The sequence below is a fragment of the Ruditapes philippinarum genome, unplaced genomic scaffold (assembly GCF_026571515.1).
Source record: "Ruditapes philippinarum isolate M1 unplaced genomic scaffold, ASM2657151v2 ctg5557_1_1_1_1, whole genome shotgun sequence".
NCBI classification, from domain to species: Eukaryota; Metazoa; Mollusca; class Bivalvia; order Venerida; family Veneridae; genus Ruditapes; species Ruditapes philippinarum.
The window spans coordinates 36,365-46,669 of record NW_026853253.1 but is presented as its reverse complement, the minus strand read 5'-3'; the positions used below and the strand labels follow the sequence as shown (position 1 = coordinate 46,669).

Genomic DNA, 10,305 nt, shown 5'->3' with positions numbered 1-10,305 from the left:
GAATTGTGTATGAATGTCTACTTCCTTTCTATGTAGGGCATGGCTTTTTTCGTAAAAAGGTCTATAGTTATACCAATTGCCAACTGAGAAAAGTATATTAAATAACTATTATTTTGAAACTGTAACAAAATACAAAAATTAAGGTCTTAGACCCATCATTAGATCGTGAAATTTCGCCTAACTCCGCCCTTCCTCGTAACGGTTACGGAGGTACTTCGGGATTACTCGGCTTAGGTCGGCTTAGTTATTCTCTAAAAAATATAAACGTTACAAATTGCGTTTTCGTAAAAAGTATTGTAAACAAAAATTAAATAACTGCTATTTGTTTGGTATATTAACAATATAATATCCAAATTCCCAACGATTCGTTGAAATTATCGGATGTTTGAAATCCACCACTTTGTTTAGAGATTATATGAAAAGTCCTTCACCGTAAATGTCAAAATGAAAGTCCGCGATAAAACAGGCCGTTACAAGAAAGTTGTGAATTCTCGGCGATTAAAGAAACAGTCGAATGTTATAGAAGATCACAATTATGTTGGAGCACATTTGTGTAATGGACAAGACTGTGAATGCCAGCCGAAATTGCCTAAAAATGTGTCAAGGATGGGCTGGAAGACAGGTCGTAGAATCGTGGAGTTTGATGTTCTTCTTTCTGGTTTAAAGAGTTGCAAATTCTGTGGTCTTGGACCAGTTCCACTGACGCTTTTTAACATTGTGGGCGGGTTACAGAGGGGTCTTGGGGGATACCTTTATGTGAAATGTACAAATAATGACTGTGAAGAAATTAACATTGTTCCTTATGGGAAGACACATCGTCAGCAAAAGTCGAAGGGAATTCCAAGTTTTGTTGTCAACACGAAGCTGGGAACCGGTATGTATTTTAGACGATTAAGTTAAGTCTTTTTTTAATAAATAAATAAAAAACCACGTATACAGCTATTGTTATATTGTGTATGATACCAGTGATTAATTACATTGACAGTTTTTTTTTCTGTAAGTGTAATCAATTAATGTTAGCAGTAAACTGCACCGTTACATCATTCATCATGTCTAAATCCCATCTGTACATGATTTCTCTGTACTGTTACACTCCCCCCAGCTTTGTCACGAACTACAAGAACTTATTAAATGTCCAGCTGTTTATGATGACATATATCACTATCAGTGAATGAGTGATTATTTACAAATTTATGTGTGAATATGTGTGAATAAACCTGTAACACATTTTACTGTAAGTAAGCTGTATTCATATTGCACATGTACTAACACTTATGCTGCAATACATACATAAAAACTGTGGCATTATCCTTTCAAAATACCGAATAACAATAATAGGTCGAGCGTACTGCTGTGACCATTCATGTGACCATTCGTGGATGTTACATCAAGACATATAATATTTGCCAATTTAATGATAAGATTTAGATGTAAATGGTTTCAATCAAACATTTTGCTTCATTACTTCTATTGTTTGGTATTTTTTAGCAATGATTGACAGTTTAGGTGGGCCCGTACGTGTAAATAACTTCCTGGCATCATTGAACCTGAAGCCGATTAGTAACAAAAACCTAAAGACCATGGAGAGACGGGCTGGAAACATTGTTGAACATGTGGCCGACATGTCAACTCGCGAGGCAGCCAAAGATGCCTTCCATCAAGAAATGAAGTAAGTTTCAGATAATTGCTTGCATCAACAATTTTTAAATTGTTCATTTACATGGTCAATGAAAATGTGGATATTGAATGATGATTTGCTCTGGGAATGCCAAGCTATAATGCTTGTTTTCTTTGTATTGAACTGGATTTTCCCATGAATGATGGTTAGATGAACAGTCTGGCTGTACATTTTAAAAAATACTATTGTGAATGGGTGTTAGACTGAATATAACAAAACATTTAAATTTGATAATCGTATAAATATCATCATAATCAATTAACTATAAAGATGACATTGTCAACACAACAGGGTTCGAAAAATCCGGGCATTTCGAACCCTGACACATAACATTAAAATGTTTTTGTTTACACTCGGTCAAGATAGCATTTATATATCAGGGAAGTGGCTGAAGCTGAGTCCAAGAGAGCTGCTGACAGGATGGAAGGCCTTATCGAAGATCTTGGTGTATGTCCACTTCCAGATGTCTCCCCTAAACTAAAGTAAGTCTATTTACAGTCATATAGCATTTATAAAGATATCCATTATCATAAGCAGGAGCATAACAGATCTATAATTTATAAATTTTCACAGCTGAGAGCATTTTATTTACAAGTTTACTGTTCATTCCATTCTTATATATAGTTCTCACAGAATTTTGCTTATTATTTTTCTTTACTCGCTAGATTGATGTTACAACCTGACAACCAGGTGGATGATGATTGGACTGATGTAGATGAGGATAATGATGAAACTGATGATGTGAGACACTCCTCCGCTTTGAAAAGGTACAAAAAAGAGTACTAATATTGTAAACTGTCTGTCAAATCATGAAGTGAACCTTACTAAAAAGGACACAGGCCTTTGCAAACTGCTTGGAATTAGAGCAGATGCCAATTAAATCAGCATCTGGACAGGTTCCAAGCCATTCAGACACTATTTCTACCAATTGTTAAGAAAAATGGCCAAAAAAACATATACCAGACAACATTTAGCAGACAACATTTTTTTCCCAACATGTAAAGCGTTAATATTCTGACCCACATTCTGATAAAATAAGGAAAGCTTTTGTCTTTCAAAAATTACTTATTGGTGTTAATTGTAAAGTGTGGATATTTCTTCTGCATATTACAGGAGACGTTATCAAGTTAGAAAACATAAACATCCAATGCTGTCTCGGGCACAGAAAACACCATCAAGTCGAGTGTGTCTGGCATCGAAGTTCCCTTGTCACTCTAGAACAGGAATGTCTTGTGCGGTAGATACTGCCTGGCACAAACGTGGCTTTGACAGCTTGACTTGTAAGTAATAAGTTACCAGTTTAATCGCAACACCAGCAGTAGTGAAGAGTGTTTAAACACATACAAAATTTTAACCGTTAAGGCAATTTGCAATCGAAATGTACTTAGTTTGTTGTGATTGTGTATGAGGGGATAAAGATAGAGAGAGTAGGCAATGTTTTGATTAAGTGTTTGCTCTGAGAAGACTACCATCTTGGAATGTGAATTCTTATGTAATTTTGTTGTGATTAATGCTTCCAAGGGATCACTTTGTTTCCAGATTTTTTTTTCATGGTGGGTTCTAATATTTCTTGTTGCTTTTTGTAAATAGATGTTTAAGTTCTCCAACAGAAAGCAAAATGATACACATATGTCATTAGTTGTTCATATGTTAATTTTACAGCTCACACCTTCTTCATGAGCAAGGCACAGTATGGAAAGAAAGTAGTGAAAGCAGTCGTTAGTCATAGGACATGCGGAGTTTGCAAATGGTAGAAAAGGAATAGACCTTCAGAGGCAGTACGAAATCATCGTTGTGTTCATGATCACACAGGAAGTGCCAGGCTTATGGAAAGTGAGCGGGGTGTATTTGAGCTACACAAGGACGGAACCACTGTGGAAGTGATTGAAGGCGATGGAGATAACACCATGATAGCTCGTCTGAAATCCAAATCAAACATTAGCTTGAAAAAGAAATTTGACAGAAATCATATAGTGAAAAACATTGGAAAGAAGCTATATGCTCTTCAGGCGGACAAAAGCACAAAGCTCAGTAAGTTAGTGATCCTACACATTCAGAAATGTGTGAAGTATATTCTAGCAAAGAATCAAGGTGATCCAAAGGGACTAGAAGAAAATCTGAAAGCTTTAGTACCTCATCAATTCGCAGACCACACAATGTGCCAGCCTCGATGGTGTGGGTACAAGCGTGACCGCAGTGTTAAATACTCACACAGAAGCCTGCCCTACAAAGGACCGCTGAAGGACGACCACCTTAGATCTCAGCTAGAAAAACTGTTTGAACCAGTTGTGATGAAGGCTCCCCAGCTCGCAGACCTCGGTTCGAGTCAGCAGTGCGAGCATGCCAACAGAGAGGTCACCATGAGGGCTCCAAAGTCCCTTCATTATGGGAATTCAGAATCTTTGGATTTTAGAGTGAAGGCCACAGCAGCATTCATCAATGAAGGGCGTCACTACATTTCAAAGGTAAATCTCTTGTTACTGTTTAAGTTTGTTCTGTTTAGTTTGCTTGTTATTTTATTTACAAATGTTAGACCAGTACAGACATAGTTTTGAACAACAATTAAGAAAGTCATAACAACCTTTCATTTGTGGTATAGTAGTTCTGGAAACCCTGTTTCCTTGGTATTAATTGTTTTCAGTATTACATACTGTATATTTGTGAATTTTCATGCATAATTTTGGCAAACTTCAACCATCACTCGAAAAATAAAGAACATTCATAAAGTAATAAGCATTGATTTATATTTGAGAAAGAGAAAACAGTCTCTTTCAGATTGTTTAAGCCTTTGAAAAAAAATAATTCATGGAAGTGTATTTAGTTGGATGTATTGCCAAAATAATGTTGGAATGTTTGTTTGACGGTTGATTGATGTTAATTTTTTATTGAAGTTTGTTGTTTTTGTTCAGCTGTTCCAGTTCAGCACTGTTATTATTCAAGGAACAAGATGTTGACAGGTGACGATCATAAGGTAAATACTCTTTTATCTAGAACTTTGGAAAGATTGTCATTAATTTTCTGTTATGCTTTGTGCAGATAGGACCTGTATGCCAGTCAGTTTTATGAGACAAACAATCCACAAGATGACTTTTATATAAAGATATAAGCAATTGCTGTTGAAAATGTTGAGTGATAATGAAGAAAAATATTGCTTATAGACCACTATGCACCTTGATGGAATGTATTAAGTGTTGGTGTGAAAAGCAAACTTCAGTCTAATACTCCAACAACTTGAGACTGCAATACTTCTAAATTCTGTAATTCAGATTTTGGCCATATAATCACTGGTAATTTTGATATAATTGCAGACAAAAGAATTCGTAACTTATTCTTGAAAGGACCTAAATACAGAATTCCTTCTGAGATTGATTTTAATACTTGTCGTGGTCAGATTGCTGAATCTATAGAGGATTTTTCGGTCAAATGGTGTCGCCGTCGTGAAAATGCGGATAGTTAATGCTCTAGTTACATGGAAACGTAACATCTTTAAAATTATTGATTCACGTATTAATTTTTATCGTGGAAATGAAACATCTTTTGCCACCTAAACCAAGACTTACTTTAAGACATCTGAAAAAAAAGATATTCTAGCTTTTCATTCAAAATTTGTTTTTGGTGCCAGCGGACAAGGCGGCTAATAATATTATAATTGTTTGACGAATCCGTTACATTAACGTTTTTGCATAAGGAACTAAATAGCACTAATGCGTATTCTAAAAACATCTGCCTCCGAAAAAGACATTGTAAACAATCATATTACTAATTTTTCCAATCTTAAAGTCCAAATTAATGAAAAAGAACTCAAACTTCCTATTATGTATTGGATTCCTAAATTACATAAAAAACCTTACAAAGCCAGATTTATTGCTAATTCTACATCTTGCACTACAAGTAAAACTTTCTATTTTATTGACGTCTTGTTTGACTGCCATTAAAACACACATGTAATTAGATATTGTGATAAAGTCTATGAAAACACAGGCAAACATCTCTTTTGGTCAAATAAAAATTCTGGTGAAATCCTGGATAAATTCAAAATTAATAACTTTCAAGCTTCAACTGTCAGTACATACGATTTTCCTACACTTTATACAACTTTGCCACATAAATTAATCAATGATAAACTAATTTCCCTAATTCAGAAAACTTTTGCACGGGAAAAAGTTACCTTCCTAGCATGTAATTCGAACAAAGCTTTTTTTACTAACGGTATTGTTAAACATTATACTATGTGGACCTGTGACGAAGTTTGTAGAGCACTCTCTTTTCTTTTAGACAACATTTATGTCAGGTTTGGTAATACCCTATTTAAACAGATCATAGGAATTCCTATGGGTACTAATTGTGCACCCCTGGTCGCCGATTTGTTTTTGTACTGCTATGAAAGAGACTTTATGTTGAGTCTCTCTGAAGAGAAACAACAATATGTTATAGTCGCATTTAATAATACTTCCAGATACCTTGATGATATTTTTAATTTAGATAATCCTTATTTTGATCAAATGGTGTCTGACATTTATCCGCATGAACTACAACTTAATAAAACAAACTCTTGAAATTTTAGTACATCATTTTTGGATCTTCATATTACTATCAACAAACAATTTTATTCACACGAAAATTTATGATAAAAGAGATGACTTTGACTTTTGTATAGTTAATTATCCACATTTGGATGGAGACGTACCCCATGCAACATCCTACGGGGTTTATGTTTCTCAGTTAATTAGATTCGCTAGAGCTTGTAACAACGTTAAGGATTTCAACGAGCGGAATATTTTTATTACCAGCAAGCTTCTAAAACAGGGCTACCGCTATCATAAATTACGGAAATATTTTACTAAAATTTACAATCGTAACTTTGATTTAACTTCTAAATTCAATAGTGATTTAAAAACTCTTCTGCGACAAGGGATTAGCCAGCCTGGTTTTTATGGCGATGTGGTTTACAAACTTCGTAAGATTTTGGGTCATGGTAATTTTTCTGCTGTTTTTACTAAAATTATTAAACGTTTTATTAAAAGAGGTTATGACCCTACTATTTTAAGACATACTGCATGTTTAGTGTTCAACCCTTTTACAGTTGGACACTACGCTTTCCTCTTTTGATTGCATCTGACGGACCAAGTGGGAGACTCTATGATGGATAGTTTCGTAAAGCCCTTGTGACTAAATTGTCTTAATGTTCGTCTTCTTCCTTGCTTCGTCGGGCCCTGGTAGGTGATTTTCTCGTTGATCTTTTTTTTCATTTAAGACAATGAGTACTTTTGTAATGGTCACTAAGTTTACTTTTATATGTTTCTACATGATCATTTATGTTTCGCTTATTCACCTTGTGTATCTATAACAACTGTTAGAATTTGACTTGGCGGGGATTCATTTTATTTATATTGTCTCGTTTTAAAAGAACATGGTGGGGCTAAGAGCGAGGTTTGGTGCACCATTAACCGGTTTAAACTCCCCAGCAGTCATTATTATGCTGCTGACCGTTCCAAGGCGGCGCCCAACTGTGTTCCTCAGATGTATGTCTATGTTGTTTCATACTGTTTTGGTGACACTTTTGCTTGTGTCCCTTGTTGTTTTCTCGTCTACGGTAAGTATCTTCCCCATTGCCTCTAATTTTTATTTCTTTGATTAACCCCCCCCCCTTCCCACCGGGGGTCTCCTGTCCCCTTCCCCTTTGTGGGCCTATTATTATTTTCTTTGAATTCCTAATCAGTTACAAATTATTTATCATTTAATGATTAACGTGTCGTTGCCCTGTCCTTTTTATGTTTGGGGTCCGCCCGGGCTCCTTGCCATTGATTCTTGTTGCTGGGTCATATGGGGGTTGCGTTCATTGAACGCCGCCTTTCCTTGTTGATCTTGTTTTTCATATTTTATTGAATAATGGTGTTACTTTTACAAAAATCATAATGCAATTTTCCTCAACAATAGTAAAGATTTATGAATAGTTCCCATTTTATCTGAATTATTTTTGCCTGGGTTTATATATAGATCAAGAAAATTCTTTTCTTACAATATCCATGTTTGACTGAATATGTCATTTTAAAGTGTGCTAAATAATCTTATTACTGCTGTCAGGTACACTCCGAGGCAGGTCTTTCCCCTGGTGTCCACAGCCTCAGATATGCAGATAAATGCCAGAAGCATAGGAAGCGTGTCCAGGAAAGATCAGCACTGCCATCGACTAAGCGGCGGCGACTACAACTAAAACAAGAGCGGTCAATAACACAAGGTGCTCAAGAAGCTCTTGAAGGCATGTCCTATCAGTCAGGTAGGTAAAGTGATTTGTGCTGTTTTTTTTTTTACTTACAGAACAAACATATGAGCCGTGTCACGACAAAACCAACATAATGGGTTTGCGACCAGCATGGATCCAGATCAGCCTGCGCATCCATGCAGTCTGATCAGGATCCATTCTGTTCGCTTTCCAACTCTATTACAAGTAGAGAAACTGATAGCGAACAGCATGGGCTGGTCTGGATCCATGCTGGTCGCAAACCCATTATGTTGGTTTTGTCGTGACACGGCTCATATACATGTATTTTGACAAAATACTGTCAGTCTTGCAGGTACTGGTGTTTTCCTTCTTCTTTTCCTTCGAACATCATTAGGAGCTTGAAACTATAAACATTACTAATCAAAGTTTGCAAATTACCTTTTGTTTCCTTTTATAGGTTATATTCTAATCTATATAATTATTTGTATTTCAGAGATCGGGCATTCAGATGATGCTGACATCCAAAAGCTGCCAGATCCAGTCCCTCGTGGTGACTTCAAACCTATAGTGCTGCCAACAGGACAGCCTACATACATTGCTTTTGACCTGGAGACAACTGGCCTTAGTAAGTAGACCTGTATTGCAAATTTGTTGATATATATCATGTGAAAACTGTAACACAGTTGCTTTCATTTTAGGTTATCGTAATCAATACTAGGTTGAGTGATTAGTTGTCTCTTAAAATATAATTGTAAAAAAATATGCAATATATCAGGAATGGTTTATCCTTATTTGGAACAAGCTGAATTAGAATAAGATCTCAGATTATTATAAGAGCACATAAAACAGCTCAAAATTGTTTATTTATTTATAAATAATTGTGTTGTTTGTTTCAGTACACGATGGCCAGATCCCACATATTACCCAGGTTGCTGCCACAGAACCTAAAAGTGGGAAAGCTTTCAATATGTATGTTCTACCTACATTGCCCATATCTGACAAGGCACAAGAAGTGACCGGCCTAAGAATGGTGGATCACAAGATGCAGTACAATGGAACTAATGTAGAAGCTTATTCCATATATGAAGCTTTGAAATCATATTGTGATTGGTTAGAAAAATTTCAGAATGTTGTATTGGTTGCGCATAATGGCAGAAGATTTGACTTTCCTGTTTTGTTGACGGCATGTGACAATGTAGGATTGAGGGACAGAATGTGTAAGTGTGTTGCTGGATGCGCGGATTCACTGTCTATATTTAGAAAAGCATACCCAAACAGGAAGTCTTACAAACAGGAAGACCTTGCAAAGGATCTATTGGGAGCTTCATACTGTGCTCATAATGCTTCAGAAGATGTCACAATTCTTGGTAAACTTATTCACCACTTGGACATATTATCTGTTGATCTGCTGCCGCACACATTTTCAGCAAAATCTGTGTACAATTCCCAGTTGTGCAGTCGAGAAAAATCAAAGAATTTGCCGTCACTTAGAGTATTGATTTATAATAGTGTGTGTAAGTTAACTACAGCCGAGAATATTGCTGCATCCGGCTTGAACCTACAACATCTAAGGTGCATCTTTAAGCGCCAAGGCGAAGATGGTCTTCGGAACATTTTCGTGATGAAGAACTGTGACGGTCAGCCACGAGTAACTAATACTAAAAGAACATTAGAAACTGTTATCCCTGCCCTTGCACAGTATTTTTCAAGGACTTAGTGTGTGACATAGCATTTTTATATGATATACTTCTGTGTTGCTCCAGAGGTGATACTTTGGGAATAATACAGTTTAGTACACTGGTCGTGCTCTTTCTAAAGTCAGAACAATACGTTGAGATCCATTTCAAGTTGACATTTTTTACATTTACTCAGTATATACAGTAATTAACATATTTATAGAATGCTTAGAATATAGCTTCATGATAATTAGGTCATTTTGAGAATGTTTGATACTTTTCAAAATGTATTTTGAATTTTACATAAAGAAATGTGTACTGTTGATGAAAAATGACCAAAATCAGTTTATGGGGTTGTCAAATATAATGCTGTATATTTTACAAACAACATGGTAAATGATGTCTTTCTTTTCTTATTTTTCTCTTATGGTATGTTAGATAATTTCTATGTATTTCAATTGGCTGGACCTTGTAAGTAGGTTATAGAAAATTCTTAGAAAAATTGAAGTACAAGTCTACATTTTCACGATTTGGCCATTTTCTGAGTGACAATGGTAGCATATTTTTGTTTTCAGAAGTTTTATTGCAAATACTGTCACTCAAATGATATTTTATTTTGATAATATAATAAATGTACTACAATTTAGTACCAAATTTCTAATGTTTTTGCAATATCTGTTGAAAATAAGCTCATTTCTGTAGTTCAACTCTGGAAAATTTTACACGAT

At 35.5% G+C, this 10,305-nt stretch overlaps 1 protein-coding gene across 1 annotated transcript; it reads left to right on the top strand.

Annotated features, from left to right (window-relative positions):
• Positions 1-429: 429 nt before the first annotated feature.
• On the top strand, positions 430-9,903 carry LOC132736297 (uncharacterized). The gene is made up of 10 exons (XM_060723400.1): positions 430-874; positions 1,489-1,669; positions 2,059-2,160; positions 2,344-2,445; positions 2,792-2,958; positions 3,341-3,396; positions 3,433-4,143; positions 7,763-7,955; positions 8,395-8,526; positions 8,798-9,903. The coding sequence occupies exons 1-10, from the start codon at positions 445-447 to the stop codon at positions 9,616-9,618; spliced, it is 2,895 nt and encodes a 964-aa protein (XP_060579383.1). The 5' UTR covers positions 430-444; the 3' UTR covers positions 9,619-9,903.
• Positions 9,904-10,305: the final 402 nt, after the last annotated feature.

What these genes read in the sequence shown, in the direction of transcription:
- LOC132736297 (XM_060723400.1), top strand. Translation starts at nt 445, where the DNA reads ATGAAAGTCCGCGATAAAACAGGCCGTTACAAGAAAGTTGTGAATTCT. An exon ending in TGGCTTTGACAGCTTGACTT is followed by an intron (nt 2,959 to 3,340) that starts GTAAGTAATAAG and finishes TTAATTTTACAG; the next exon opens with CTCACACCTTCTTCATGAGC. An exon ending in AGGCATGTCCTATCAGTCAG is followed by an intron (nt 7,956 to 8,394) that starts GTAGGTAAAGTG and finishes TTTGTATTTCAG; the next exon opens with AGATCGGGCATTCAGATGAT.